Source organism: Hibiscus syriacus, unplaced genomic scaffold (assembly GCF_006381635.1).
Source record: "Hibiscus syriacus cultivar Baekdansim isolate YM2019G1 unplaced genomic scaffold, ASM638163v2 tig00111693_pilon, whole genome shotgun sequence".
Lineage (NCBI taxonomy): Eukaryota > Viridiplantae > Streptophyta > Magnoliopsida > Malvales > Malvaceae > Hibiscus > Hibiscus syriacus.
In genome coordinates this window covers 539,051-554,236 of record NW_024063156.1, presented here as the reverse complement: position 1 = coordinate 554,236, position 15,186 = coordinate 539,051, and the positions used below count along the sequence as shown (strand labels likewise).

The window sequence follows — 15,186 nt, the reverse complement described above, 5'->3', positions numbered from 1 at the left end:
AGGAAACTGGAGGCAGAAGTCCACAATTTTAAGACAAAGGACGTTCATCCATGAACCGTTTCTTGTTTAGCAAGTATGAAGTGAGATTTTAACAATGGTTACTTTCAAAGATACAAAAACATAAAACTTTCCAAACTGATAAAATACCACTCCAACAAGTTGTCAGTACACTTACCACGATAACCCCAACTTCTTCCTTGTTAGTGTATGTAAATGCATGGCATATAAGTTCACTGATGTGCATGATGGTTGTGCAGCTGAGGTTTTATTCACTGCAGCTGATCAGTTGAAGTAGTTAATTTGTTGTGCAGTTAGTTACTTCATCTGTTATAGCTATAGTACTAGCTATAAATAATCTCCTTGAGAGTTGTAATACACATGCTTGAAAATAATGAATTTCAGAAGTTTTGTTTCTCTCATTTGTTTTCTCTGTTTACATAGATTAGACATCTATTGCTAATCTTTACATTCCTCGCCCAACACCTCTGCCCCAGTTCGAGTATCCACTGTTATCTATAAGACACAAGTGAAGTATGAAATATGGTCCAACAAAAATGTAGATTTATACTTCATAAATGTAAAAGAAAATTTTCAATAATTACCATGATATATATTCAAAATCCATATACTATACCTTGATAATTTCCATAGTTTGAGTATCCACCCCTGCCCCAACTCCGTCCTCTCCCTCTGCCTCTACCCCTACCTCGTCCATATGAATCTATATATGAAATGCAGGAAATGAGATGAGCTCAAAAGGAACAAAGTTAGGAAACAGTTGCAGATTACTAGTTCCTGAAAACACCTTCATTAACAGCATTATATGGGACGAGAGCTTGTTTGGCCGGTTGCTTCTGCTGATAATGATATTGTGGCTTGGGTTGTTCAGCATAATGTGGAGCTTGATATCTGGAGTGATACATTTCAAGTCATACCAGCAAAGAGTTATTTCAATCAAACGAGCAACATAACAATAATTACTGTATCAGCGGCAGTTAAAACATTTAAGAACTGGCATCTAGCGTATGTATCAAACCCTAGAGCTAAGCATAAATAAAAACCCAAAGCTTCCATATTTATACTTCCCTGAAAAAGTAATGACTGGCTACTAACCAGCATCTCATCAATTTACTTTCCCATTGTTGAAAAAAGAAAACCGAGCAAAATACAAGATAGATTAGCTTACCCGACAGAGTTTTTGTTTAGCTCTTTGGTTGACAAGGTGATAGATATCATTGAGACCTGGCAAGTCATCTCCACACTGCACAAAACAAGATACTAAATACTCATGTATGAGTAACAAACCTAACAAGTCATAAAAGGGGGGGTGTAAGTAGTCAGAGACTTACGGAATAAGGCCCTCTTCAATAGGTTCCCACACATCAGTTATGCTCACTGAGCTAATCGCGGTATCTTGATGCAATCGACCAACCTTTATTTGTGTTGTTTAGAAAACTAAAATTCCAACTAATAATTATTAAAATTAATTATACTTGTTAGGTTGTTCATTAATGTCTGAAAAAAAAAGAACTGCCTGCTTCATACAATTCACATTTGAAATTCTGAAAGAGAGAAGAAAAACAAAATCATTTCAGTAGGATTTTGGATAATTCATTTAGTCACTTATATTTATCCTACATGAAAAATAAATTCACTAATAATTAATTCTTGAAAATGACTTTTTATATAATAGTTTATCTTTAAAAAAGTATAGACCGAAAGAGGGTGTGTGAAGACAGTCGTCCGTTGAAAAATTTAAATTCTTATATATTTTAGATAATTTATTTATTATGTTTTATTAAAAATCTGCTTTAGTCCCTTGAAATTTTATAAATTTACTGTCTTTTAAAATTATATAAAATTATGCATATGTTAGTGTTAAATAAAATCCAGGGAGAGTTATTGGAAATTGGTTGAAGTCAGATTGAACATGTATGTATGCCAATAATCCTCAGAACTAATATTGATCCATTTAAAGAAGCAAGAAACAACAATTAATTAGTGAATCAATCCAATCTACACCACTGGAGTATTTTCTTTTTTACATTCCAACCCAGAAATTATCTGCTTCAACCTTCGATCATCAGAGCTCCAACACCACAACTGTATCCACAACAACATACATATAGAATCAATATAAGCTGAAGATCAGAGGAATACACATACACACATATATTAGTCTTACATTCAGAGTCTGTAGTTATCCAATTTCCTCTCCTGCTAGAACATCGATTTAGGCCGTTCATCGGAGTTGAATTCATCGATACTATGTTGCAGCTTCGATCGTTTCTCGACGAAGAAGTCATCGACATCCCAGAAAAGGCTGAGGAAGTAGTGGTACAGCTATCAACATCCCATCTAAAGCTTATCTTAGGAGACTCGTAGCTAAATTGATCATCATTTGCTGCTACTACACCTTTCGGTGCTTCACGGTTCCTGAATTGTAAAACCTGTGAGCGGTTTCAACTTCTTTAAGTCCATGCAGTTCTTAGTTAAACAAGCGAATAATTCGAATTCAAACTTCTCGTACCTTTCTGCCGATGAACTTCCCACTTAATTTCTCCGATTTCGTAGCAGCAGCCCATCTCAGCAGCTCCTTCATTCTAGACATGGTTTTGGTTTTATCCCCCTTAAGCCTCTCTTTCTTTTCATCGGTGTTACATCGATCGTTTTTTCCAGCAGACGACGACAATGCACGAGTACCCGAATCCGACATCGGACTAACTACGAACCCTCTAGCGATATCTTCTTTCTTCATCGATTGAGCCCAATGCTGCTGTTTTCCTCTATGAAATCACCTAACTCTACTCAAATAGATAGTACTATAGAAGCAGGCCCTTGCAACATCTCTATTGCAAGGCAATGTAAATTGCTTAAACTGAAACTTCTTCCTTTTCGATCTTCTATGCTTTGAAGCAAAAAAACTATGTTTTTAGATTCATCTTCTTGATCTGCAAGCAATTGAAACAAAATATTGAACTCATTTCAGACAACATACATTATAGTTGACAAGAGTTTCTTTGTTACCACTAGTGTTTTGTCCTCCTTGTTCATGAGTAACAATAAAGAGCCACTTAAGGATCTGCTATATACATATATATAAATATATTCCACAAATGAGGGGGTGTAAGCTTTAGGAAAATGGTGATATATGATTTTGAATGGCAAATGACTCACCTGCATTTGTGTTTGCTTGATATTTTATTGGAGGAGAAATGATAATTAAATAGTATTGGAAAAATGAGTGAAGTCTTTTAACTTTTTTTCAGCAAATCTTGGTCAAAATGGACAGCTCCGAGAGATCTATATTTGCTGTCAGTGTGCTTAAGATTCCTTCTCTAAAAAAATGAGGAACTTGTGGAGATGAAGACAAAGAAATCTGGGAAGGTTGAGTGTTGAGGAAGATGACGATGAGACAGACAAGCGAGCAGTGAGTGGGGAAGGGTTGGCTTGAGATCCATAGTAACATGGCGATTATTATATATAAAACAAATGCTCATATGATGGTTTTATGGAGATTTAGTGTTAATTTAAGAACCGGAATGTGCTTGCCCTGGTGGCTTGTCCCTTCGCCATACAATTGTACATCCGTAGTTGGTTGATGCGGGGTGGTCCTGGTTGCCTCGTCCTGACGTTATATAGAAGATCAGACTCTCTGATTATTTGGGATGGAAGGGTTAGGTTAAAGAGTAGTTTAAGTTTACTGAAGCGAAACATGTCATGTCAGACCAATGTATTTCCTCATAAATTGCATTAACTTATCTTAAATATTTCATTGTTTCCTCCTAAACTGCATTGATTTATACTAAAGATTTCATTTTCAGTCATATTTCAATTCAATTCCTACTAAGTTTCATGCCAATAGGACCTTCTAATATGTCTATTAGAATTGATAATATATCAATGGGATCTCAACATCCATCCATGCATAACAAAATGAGGAAAGCCCGAGATAATAAGGGTAAAGGAATGTGTATTTAATCATTGAATCAAGACGGCCCAGAACGACTTGACTGGTGCTGGGTCGGAAGGTTTGAAGTCTGTTGGGCTGACCGAACATGTTTGATCTAATGAAGTCTTTTCACTGCCATACTTTGGTCGTAAAGAAGAAACATTGAAGTTTTCTTAGTTTCAGTGGAATTCTGTTAAAAGCAATGGCAAACAATCCCTCGCAGCTTCTTCCGTCAGGTGATATCCTTTTCTCCTTCACTTCCCGGAGAAAACCAGACAAAATAACTATTTGGGAGTGTGTGTTTTTTCTTGCAGAGTTGATAGACAGGTGCATAGGGTCCAAAATATGGGTGATAATGAAAGGGGACAAGGAGCTCGTGGGTACTCTAAGAGGCTTCGATGTCTACGTCAATATGGTACTCGAAGATGTCACTGAATAGTAAACTCCTTTCCCCTTTTCTTTGAATATCTAGATTTAGTTATATCAGCTCAAACTTTCCCTGCAGTGTTCTATTTTGTTCTGTGTTTTAGGGTTTTATGCTTCGGTCGCTAGTAAATAGGGCTACGAATTTGATGAGAAAGATACAAAGTTTTCTGGGTAGTAGTTACGTTTTTTTTTTGCATTCAACAAATGCCAATTTTTGGAGCCTTTATCTCCCCCGTTGAAGTTTTTCAAAGTCTCTAACTTTAAGTTAAGGATTTTCAGCAATCATTTTCATTACTGTTGATGTTGCATTAGTTCGAAGCCTCGTTACTAAAGAGTAAAGGGAAAAGTTGAGAACCAGTTGTCCATATGGAGAAAATAATGTGGTTGGAAATCCACTCAGTTTGCCAGCTGCACTGCTATTGGCAACCCCAATCGAACATCATTGCCCGATTTCACGATATTTCGCATTTTGTTCACTAGGTGGTGATAGTTATTTCTTTCGAGAGGACAATATATTTGATTTGTTTTTCTCGCATCGATTCAAAAACAATAGTGCTATACAAGAACATGTATATATGCATGTCTGCCCCATGCTGGATGTTTGCCCCCTTGAGTAGAACATCCCTTATAGCTCGTGCTGATATTGTTTGCTTCTTTTTCCCATATTACTGTGAGATGACTGCTGAAGGAAGACGGATCACAAAGCTTGATCAAATTTTGCTTAATGGAAACAACATTGCCATCGTAAGATTAAATGTCCCCCCCCCCCCAAATTTAGTTAATGCATTTCTTGTTAGAAGTTTAAACTGTAATTTACTTAGGGTTGATATATTTTTGAGTTATTAATTCATGGATTGAAACAAATTTATGCTAGATATAACGAAAGGGTAGCAATTTGGGAAATGAGAAACCAATGTCCAGACATTGTAACAGACACCGGTATCAAATTTCTTATACTATTTCTTTTTTTCGTGCAATGCAGCTGGTCCCGGGAGGCTCACCTGATCTGGAATGAGGTGTCACCTTCTCCTTGTTTCTTTTAATGATATTAGTTCCGGACCATATCCTCTGTTTTAATGAGAAATCTGGCACAGAAAGAAAGCTCTTATTATTTAACTTGATCCACTGTAAGATACTTGAAATTTGGTAGGACTGATTGCCTCAGTTACTGTAATGGTTATTGATTGATTATGGTTATCATAAAATTTCAAATGCTTGTAGTTCTAATGTCAGTTTTTATGCAACATCATTGTAAACATATATGATGCATCTTAATGCATTCACTTTGAAAGTTAGCATTGATTATGCCAATCGCTTTTTCCCTGAGAAGGCTAATATTTGCTTCGACTGATTTGGCGTTAAAGAGTAGCCGGGGTTGCATTAATGTGAACTAGTTCATCTTGAAATCTATCATTCTTGAAAGCTTAAATGGGTTGCTTGAAACAACCTGGTTTTCCTCAAGCATGTATCTCAAAGCTTCTGCATTCTTAGGGATAAACTTGGAAACTAAGAAGAAAGAATATATATATATATATATGTGTGCGTGCGCGTATGTATATATAAATTCCAATCATCACTCATGAGGTTTTGCAAATAATGTTATTTTGATTCCCACGCAGACAACTTTGACAACTCAATTATTGTAACTTGGGAATATGAAAAGTTATACACCTAATACAAATAATAAGATACCAACAAACAAATTCATCGAGCATCCTTTGATAGGAAGCTCCACCATTGCAGAGTTCATCAATAGTCTCCCCTTTCAAAGACAGCTGCTGCACCCATTCCGGTGCCTATGCACATGGAGATCACTCCGAAGCGACAGTCCTTCCTACGACGCTTCATCTCGTATAATAGCGTACTAACACAGCGAGCCCCTAATACACAAAAACAATATATATCGAAAATTAATACCAGACCATCCTAGGATCAAAGCATATCCTCTGAGTTAGAATATGTAATGTAGCATCTTTTTAGACAGTAAAGCAAATTGGCAGAATATCTAACATGCACAAAATGGTACATGTTTGTGTCCTGAATTGTTTGCGCTTCTCATTATTTATCATAGGTTCAGTTTTTTACATGCTACAAATTGTCAAATTTCTGTAGGATAAGTACCTGTACAGCCCAAAGGATGCCCGAGAGCCATTGCACCTCCATTAACGTTGACCTTTTCACGATCAAGCCCCAATTTCTTACAAGAGTATACGAACTGAGATGCAAATGCCTGTGGAAAAAGAATACATAAAGTATGCTTAGAAAAGAAAGTAAAATTAAAATAACGTTCTTCGTGGACATAAGATCAACTTAAAAGAACCCACTACCTCATTGACCTCAAACAAGTCAATATCACCAATCTTAAGACCTGCAGACTTGACTGCAACTGGTATAGCTACGGCAGGACCGATGCCCATCACAGCAGGATCCACACCAACAGCAGCAAAGCTTCTACAAAATGGAGCATAAGAAAACAATGCGAGGAACTTGAGCTTTTAAGCCAACAAAAGAGTAGAAAAAAGAACTGATCATCTTGTGCGGCAAATGTAGACGAGCCAAGCTCAACTTGTAGCAGTTTTGATTACCTGAAAACACCAAGGATTGGAAGTCCTTTCTTGATAGCCAAACTTCGCTTCATAAGGAGGACTGCTCCTGCACCATCACTCACCTGGCTAGCATTTCCTGTGAAAAAATTGAGACACAAATTTTCATTCAGATCACAGAGTGTTCTTGTCAGAGTTAAAACTTTCACAAATTTGATTCGTATATATATATACCAGCAGTTGTGGTTCCATTATTCTTAAATGCAGGCTTCAATTTGGCTAGACCTGCCATGTTTGTATCAGGGCGGATACCATCGTCCTCTGAAATTACGACTGGCTTCTCTTCTCCAGTTTTAGGATTCACAATCTTCGCATATTAACAATGTAAGTTAATAAAATATCATAAAAATTATAAACCAGAATAATTCACCGAAATTACCTTTGTGGCAACAGGGATAATCTCTTCTTTGAATTTACCAGATGCTGTTGCAGCAGCAGCCCGCCTATGTGATTCAACCTACGATTACATCTACCTTTCAGTCTAAAAAAGATAAAGTTTACATCAGTAGGTAAAGGAAAATTGAAAGAAAAAAAAGAACTCACAGCGGCTTGGTCTTGCTCTTGCCGTGTGATACCATAGCGTTGTGCAACATTTTCGGAAGTAACGCCCATAGGAAGAAGACAATCCCGGGCTTGGGCAAAGCTATCCGTCTGTAAAAATAAATGCAGTTGCATATTAAGCTGATAAAGTAAAACACATCCTAAAAGGTGAAAACAAACTGAGAGTTCGACATGCCTTTGGGTTAACTTTCTCTAACCCAGCAGCTAAACCATCTGTTGTCATGCTCTCCAATCCAGCACCAATGCCTACATTTGAAAACCAACAAGGTTAATACTATATCCAAGGTGAAGATACCCGAATAAATCTTTCAATGATACTCACCAATATCATAAAATCCTGCTTTTATGGAAGCAGCAACATCGGCAACTGCCTGTAGGCCTGATGAGCATTGCCTGTTGACAGTTCTAATAGGCACCGTATCTGGTTGAAACAGGTAACTACATTAGCAATATTTATATACGAAAGGCTTTGCTAACAAATGAAATTCTGTAGATAGTTAAAATCTCAGAAAAAGACTATACCAGGGAAACCGGCATAAAATGCTGCCATTCTACACTCGGTTGCTCTGAGTGAACCGGGTGCCAACACTGAACCGACAATTATATCCCCCACTTCACTTGGGTTCACCTTTGTTCTATCAATCAAAGCCTGCATGCAAAATTAACTTCAGATAGGAAGCAAAAGGAATCTGATTTTAGAGACAACTGAAGTTGAAAAGTAAGAGCATTTTAAACCTTCAACACAGGGGCAAGCAAATCATCTGCAGGTGTATCCTTGAATCCTCCGCGCTTTGACTTACAAATTGGAGTGCGGCATGCCCTGTGTGACAACAATATTCCCTAGATCAAAGAACATGTAAAATATAGATTATTTGAATTGTAAATGGTTGAAACATCCCGAAATGACTTACGCCACAATCACAATATCATCCCCAAAAGCAGTGCTGTTCCCCGCCGAACAAATTGAAGGCTGATCAAATGAAAAGAAATCCACTTTTAGAGAACAGAAAGAGCAAAATAAAAGGAACAAAATCAAAGAATAAAAGAAAGATTAAACTAACAAAGAGAGTAGCAGATGATTGACGGGATTGTATAGAGGGACTTAAGTGATCAAGCAAAACTTTTTGCCTGTTGATTGCCTTCTCCATTTTGAATCAAAAATCTTTCTTTTTCTCTCAAAAATCAAATCTTTTTAACTGGGTTGTTGCTTCTATGATGGAAATGCAGAAATGGGTGAAACATATATATACAGTGCTAATTACTTAACTACCACAGCTGCGTTTTTGGCTTGCTTGGGGCAGTTGAGTCAACCTTTCAGGCAGCGATTATGATATATTGTATATTATAAAAGAATCTCCACGTTTTTTTATCAGTTGGACGGAGGGCGGCGGCTATTGGCTAAAGATATATTTTAATTTTAATTTCATTGGGAAATATGGATCCAGGACAGCCACCAACAACTTTGCCTTTGTTTTTGGGTGATTGCAGGGACCAAAATGAAAGATAAATAAAATTAATGAGATCAAAATAGAAGAATAAGCAGAACTAGAAAACCCCAAGTCCTCTGATTTATAAACTAAAAAACCAAGAGGATTAGAGGGAAAACAGAGGGAAAATGACAGAGAAAGAAATAATAATAATGGGTCGAAAATTCATTAATTGAGAAGGTTAAGATAGTGGTATAATTACTCTAAAATCATTTAGGGTAAAGGACACAAATAGTCCAACGACTATAAGATGTTGTTTTGTTGAGTTCTACGATTATTAAAAGTTACAAAATCATCCTTTGATTATAAGATGTTGCTTTGTTGAATATCCAATCATTAAAAGCTACAAGATGATCAATCGATTTTTCATATGTTCTACATTCGTCCTTTTCCGTTCAAAAATTGATGGATGTTTGAGCTAGACATTAACATGTTGACTAGTATATGATAAAATTTGATCTTATATCCGTTTGAGTTGTATTTTGTGGACTGACTCAACCTTTATATTATGTCGTTAAGTTAGTGCTTAAAACATTATGTCGTCGAGCCAGTATTTGAAAATAACAGTGGTGTCAATAGATATCATTAAAATATAATTTTATCATATCCTAATCAACATGTTAACATCTAACTTAGCAATTGCAAAATTTTTAATAGTAAAATGATGAGTTTAGAACATATAAATAGTCGGTTGGCTATTTTATAACTTTTAATAGTCAGGAGATTTAACAAAACAACATAAATTATTTTATAATTTTTAATAATTAATGAACCATTTTATAAATTTTAATAGCCAAAATATTCAATAATATAACGCACTATATACCATTTGTATACTTACCCAATTATTTATCTCATTTATAATCAGTCAACAACTAACTACACAGTCACCAATGTATTATTGTCATCCATTCTCATTAATTAGTTCATATAATTGTTTATATATGTTGTCAATTTCATTTTTTTCCCTGAATTAACAAATTTTTTCTTGTAATATTTAAGGATATTCATGTGAATTGGGTTATTGTGTTTATATATCCGTCATCTTATGCGATAAGATCGATATCAAAACATTCATATTTCAGTCCTTTTTTTAAGTTTGGTTTTCCAAAATATATACTCAAATTGATGAAATTTAAAGAAAAAATTCACTAGTTTTAGGGCTTTTGGAGCTTTTTTATATTTGAGGTTTTTGAGGTGTTTATTCGAAAATTCGAACGATATGAAGTATTATTTCAAGAAGATAAACAACATACCTTAAAGCTAGCCACCGGAAAAACATATCAGGAGATCAGAATATTAGCACGTTGAACCTTTAAATGGTTTTATGTTGATTTTGAGAGGGTTTTGTGGAAAACAAACTATGAGAAGAAAGATGAGCAAAATGTGAACATTTTGATACCATTTTTACGATGAAAGACGACCGGCGAAAGGATACGATTGGCGACAACAATTCCTGAAAAAATTCAGTGCCAAAAATTAATCTCTTTTAAAATTTAATGACAAAATCAATACACTTCTAAAGTTCAATACCTAAAATGACATTGTTTTGGAAATCAATACTTACGTCAAAATGAAATTATTATATCCATGCCATCACAGTGATAGAAAGATACGTTCATGTTATTGTACCATTAAAATTTAAAAGATTGGTGGCACAATTGAAGTCAAAACAAAAGTTTAATATTACAATTGAAAAAATTAAAAGTTCAATGATATATACGAAATACCATCTATAGTTGAGTGGTACCTGGTGTAGTTTGCCCATAAAATAAAACATAAAATTAGAAGCACCAGAAGGTGATGATAGCACCCCCCTCCGTCCAAAATCCAAATGATAGAAAAAAAACGTGGAGATATTTTTTTATATATAATTCTGATTAGGAAATTTCGAGTTAAATTCCGTCCAATTTATTAGTTGTTGGATGACATGCGATTTGTGATAGCTGCCTGAAAAGTTGACCCAACTGCCCCAAGCAGACCAAAAACGCAGCTATGGTGGTTGTTATTAGCACTATATATATGTTTTAACCCTTCTGCATTTCCATCGTAGAAGCAACAAACCCAGTGAAAAAGATTTGATTTTTGAGAGAAAAAGAGAGTTTTTTGATAGAAAATGGAGAAGGCAATCAACAGGCAAAAAGTTTTGCTTGGTCACTTAAGTCCCTCCTCACAATCCCAACAATCATCTGCTGCTACTCTCTTTGTTAGTTTTTTTTTATCTTTCTTTTATTCTTGGATTTTTTCCTTTTATTTTGCTCTTTCTGTTCTCTAAATGTGGGTTTGTTTTCATTTGATCAGTCTTCAGTTTGTTCGGCGGGGAACAGCACTGCTTTTGGGGATGATATTGTGATTGTGGCGTAAGTCATTTGGGGATTTTTCAAGCATTTACAATTCAGATAATCTGTATTTTACATGTTTTTTAATCTTTTAATAAGGGAACTTGCTGTCACACATGGCATGCCGCACTCCAATTTGCAAGTCAAAGCGTGGAGGCTTTAAGGATACACCTGCAGATGATTTGCTTGCCCCTGTGTTGAAGGTTTAAATATGCTCTTGCTTTTCAAGTTCAGTTGTCTTTGAAATCAGATTCCTTTTGCTTCCTATCTTAAGTTTATTTTGCATGAAGGCTTTGATTGATGGAACAAAGGTGAACCCAAGTAAAGTGGGGGATATAGTTGTCGGTTCAGTGTTGGCACCTGGTTCACTCAGAGCAACCGAGTGTAGAATGGCAGCATTCTATGCCGGTTTCCCTGGTACAGTCTTTTCTGAGATTTTAACTATCTACTGAATTTCATTCGTTAACTATGCGTTTCGTATATAAATGTTGCTATTGTAGTTACCTGTTTCAACCAGATACGGTGCCTATTAGAACTGTCAATAGGCAATGCTCATCAGGCCTACAAGCAGTTGCCGATGTTGCTGCTTCCATAAAAGCAGGATTTTATGATATTGGTGAGTATCATTGAAAGATTTATTCGGGTGTCTTCACCTTGGATATAGTATTAACCTTGTTGGTTTTCAAATGTAGGCATTGGTGCTGGATTGGAGAGCATGACAACAGATGGTTTAGCTGCTGGGTTAGAGAAAGTTAACCCAAAGGCATGTCAAACTCTCTGTTTGTGTTCACTTTTTAGGATATGTTTTACATTATCAGCTTAATATGCAACTGCATTTATTTTTTACAGACGGATAGCTTTGCCCAAGCCCGGGATTGTCTTCTTCCTATGGGCGTTACTTACGAAAACGTTGCACAACGCTATGGTATCACGCGGCAAGAGCAAGACCAAGCCGCTGTTAGTTCTTTCTTTTTCAATTTGCCTTTACCTACTGATGTAAATTTTATCTTTTTTAGACTGAAAGGTAGACGTAATCGTAGGTTGAATCACATAGGCGGGATGCTGCTGCAACAGCATCTGGTAAATTCAAAGAAGAGATTATCCCTGTTGCCACAAAGGTAATTTCGGGTAGTGAATTATTATGGTTTATAATTTTTATGATATTTTATTAACTTACATTGTTAATATGCGAAGATTGTGAATCCTAAAACTGGAGAAGAGAAGCCAGTCGTAATTTCAGAGGACGATGGTATCCGCCCTGATACAAACATGGCAGGTCTAGCCAAATTGAAGCCTGCATTTAAGAAGGATGGAACCACAACTGCTGGTACATATATACGAATCAAATTTGTGAAAGTTTTAACTCTGACAAGAACACTCTGTGATCTGAATGAAAATTTGTGTCTCAATTTTTTCACAGGAAATGCTAGCCAGGTGAGTGACGGTGCAGGAGCAGTCCTCCTTATGAAGCGAAGTTTGGCTATGGAGAAAGGACTTCCAATCCTTGGTGTTTTCAGGTAATCAAAACTGCTACAAGTTGAGCTTGGGTCATCTATATTTTCTTCACGAGATAGTTCTTTTTTTCTACTCTTACGTTGGCTTAAGAGCTCATGTTCCTCACATTGCTTTCTTATGCTCCTTTTTGTAGAAGCTTTGCTGCTGTTGGTGTGGATCCTGCTGTGATGGGCATCGGTCCTGCCGTTCCTATACCAGTTGCTGTCAAGTCTGCAGGTCTTAAGATTGATGACATTGACTTGTTTGAGGTCAATGAGGTAGTGGGTTCTTTTTAGTTGATCTTATGTCCCGATGAATGCAATTTGAATTTTACTTTCCTTTCTAAGTATACTATATGTATATCTTTTTCCACAGGCATTTGCATCTCAGTTCGTATACTCTTGTAAGAAACTGGGGCTTGATCGTGGAAAGGTCAACGTCAATGGAGGTGCAATGGCCCTCGGGCATCCTTTGGGTTGTACAGGTACTTATCCTACCGAAAGTTGACAATTTGTAGCAAGTAAAGAACTGTGCCCATGATAGATGATAAGATGTGCAAACAAATCAGGACACAAACATGCACCACATAGTGTATGTTTGATATTCTGCCAATTTGCTTTACTGTCTAGAAAGATAGTATATATTTTATGTTCTAACTTTTGCAGAGGATAAGCTTTGATCTTTAGGATGGTCTGGAATTAGTTTTTGATATCTATTGTTTTTGTGTATCAGGGGCTCGCTGTGTTAGTACTCTATTGTACGAGATGAAGCGTCGGGGGAAGGATTGTCAATTCGGAGTGATCTCAATGTGCATAGGCACTGGAATGGGAACGGCAGCTGTCTTTGAAAGGGGAGACTACTGATGAACTCGGCAATGGTGGAGCTGTCTATCAAAGGATACTCCATGTATGTGTTTGTGGGTATCTTATTATTATTTGTATTAGGTCAATTTAGGTGTATGATTTTTCATATTCCCATGATCCAGTACTTGTGAGTTGTCAAAGCTGTATGCGTGAAAATCAAAATAACATTATCTGCAAAACCTCAAGAGTGGTGATTGGAATTTATATATATTCTTTTTGCTTATTTTCCATAGTTTATCCCTAAGAATGCTGAGATCCATGCTCGAGGAAAACCAGATTGTTTGAAGCTTTCAAGAATCAAATATTCCAAGATGATGTAGTTCACATCAATGCAACGCTGCCTATTCTTAACTCTTTAACGCTGAATCCGTGAAAGCAAATATTATACGAGTTCGTCTCTGCTCAGTACTCGGTAGCCTGTCACCTGTGAAACAGGTACATGCAAACTGTTGCATGCCTTATCAGGGAAAAAGCGATTGACAATAATCGATAGCTTTCAAAGTGAATGTTCTAAGATCCATCATATATGTTAACGATGATGTTGCATAAAAACTGACATTACAATTAAGATCCATCGTAAACGCAACGCGACTGATAACGCGGCTGCAACCGCAATTTAAATTCATGTGCATATCAACTACCAAGATTGTTTGAGGTTTGTTTTGTGGTTTTAGATAAATTTGAGATTTATCTTTTTTTTTATTAATACGGGGTAAATACAAGGTAATATACATTCAAAGATAACTTTCAACCATTTGACATTGAACGTTCAACCCCTGACATTCATGGTGCTCGAACTCGGGACCTCAAGGAATAACAACAATTTCTTTATCACCGAGGTCGCTTGATTCATGTCAACTATGACTTTTTTTTAACGGTAGTTTTGGCATAGACACTTAAAAGTGTAACGTTGAAAACGTTAGACACTTTGAGAAAAAAATTCTTTAATGAATTGAGGAAAATAACTTGTTTAAGCCTTTTAATTTCCATGAATTACCTTCTAGTCCTTAGGTTTAATATGCATGCCAATTCAATACCTAAATTTGATAAAATGAATGTTTTAATGATTGATTTTCTAATTTATATTCCTATTGATTAAGTCTTTGTTCGACAGTTAGATGTGACACCTGTTGCCCTGATTTATGATCAAATTAAAATTGATGTGTTATAATCATTGATATTATAGTCTATGTTTGATTAATTCTACGAGTACCATGTGAGTCTATACATGTCACTTTACGGTTTAAATTACATATAATATCAAAATGTTCATGACATTTGATCAAATAGTCGTTTTGATATCTTTTTAGAGTATTTTGATCCCAAATATTTTATTTTAAGATAAAATATTTCCTAATTGAATATAACATGTAAATTAATTAACTATCAACCCTCATTACTTACATAACAAGTGTACGTGTCTAATATAATGGCCTTACAAAATAAGTCTCATATCAATAA

The 15,186-nt window shown here is 35.9% G+C and overlaps 4 protein-coding genes and 1 long non-coding RNA gene across 5 annotated transcripts; 2 read left to right on the top strand and 3 right to left on the bottom strand.

Moving 5' to 3' along the window:
• Positions 1–825: 825 nt before the first annotated feature.
• Positions 826–1,440, bottom strand: LOC120167716. Its single transcript, XR_005520066.1, has 3 exons — positions 1,350–1,440; positions 1,187–1,261; positions 826–909 (listed from the first exon to the last, which is right to left on the bottom strand). It is a non-coding gene; the product is annotated as an uncharacterized LOC120167716 (long non-coding RNA).
• Positions 1,441–1,981: 541 nt separating this feature from the next.
• Positions 1,982–2,950, bottom strand: LOC120167714. Its single transcript, XM_039176649.1, has 3 exons — positions 2,531–2,950; positions 2,186–2,450; positions 1,982–2,103 (listed from the first exon to the last, which is right to left on the bottom strand). The coding sequence occupies exons 1-3, from the start codon at positions 2,756–2,758 to the stop codon at positions 2,084–2,086; spliced, it is 513 nt and encodes a 170-aa protein (XP_039032580.1). The 5' UTR covers positions 2,759–2,950; the 3' UTR covers positions 1,982–2,083.
• A 1,187-nt stretch (positions 2,951–4,137) lies between these two features.
• Positions 4,138–5,610, top strand: LOC120167715 (sm-like protein LSM5). Its single transcript, XM_039176650.1, has 4 exons — positions 4,138–4,188; positions 4,267–4,390; positions 5,050–5,122; positions 5,361–5,610. The coding sequence occupies exons 1-4, from the start codon at positions 4,155–4,157 to the stop codon at positions 5,391–5,393; spliced, it is 264 nt and encodes an 87-aa protein (XP_039032581.1). The 5' UTR covers positions 4,138–4,154; the 3' UTR covers positions 5,394–5,610.
• Positions 5,611–6,119: 509 nt separating this feature from the next.
• On the bottom strand, positions 6,120–8,721 carry LOC120167706 (3-ketoacyl CoA thiolase 1, peroxisomal-like). Its single transcript, XM_039176641.1, has 13 exons — positions 8,604–8,721; positions 8,454–8,512; positions 8,278–8,362; positions 8,065–8,191; positions 7,865–7,963; positions 7,718–7,788; positions 7,525–7,632; positions 7,361–7,438; positions 7,156–7,288; positions 6,964–7,060; positions 6,706–6,829; positions 6,500–6,608; positions 6,120–6,258 (listed from the first exon to the last, which is right to left on the bottom strand). Exons 1-13 carry the CDS (start codon positions 8,688–8,690, stop codon positions 6,128–6,130), a joined length of 1,308 nt encoding a protein of 435 aa, XP_039032572.1. The 5' UTR covers positions 8,691–8,721; the 3' UTR covers positions 6,120–6,127.
• Positions 8,722–11,145: 2,424 nt separating this feature from the next.
• Positions 11,146–13,902, top strand: LOC120167705 (3-ketoacyl CoA thiolase 1, peroxisomal-like). Its single transcript, XM_039176640.1, has 13 exons — positions 11,146–11,235; positions 11,331–11,389; positions 11,487–11,571; positions 11,659–11,785; positions 11,886–11,984; positions 12,061–12,131; positions 12,218–12,325; positions 12,409–12,486; positions 12,563–12,695; positions 12,789–12,885; positions 13,017–13,140; positions 13,238–13,346; positions 13,595–13,902. The coding sequence occupies exons 1-13, from the start codon at positions 11,146–11,148 to the stop codon at positions 13,723–13,725; spliced, it is 1,311 nt and encodes a 436-aa protein (XP_039032571.1). The 3' UTR covers positions 13,726–13,902.
• The last annotated feature ends 1,284 nt before the right edge of the window (positions 13,903–15,186 follow it).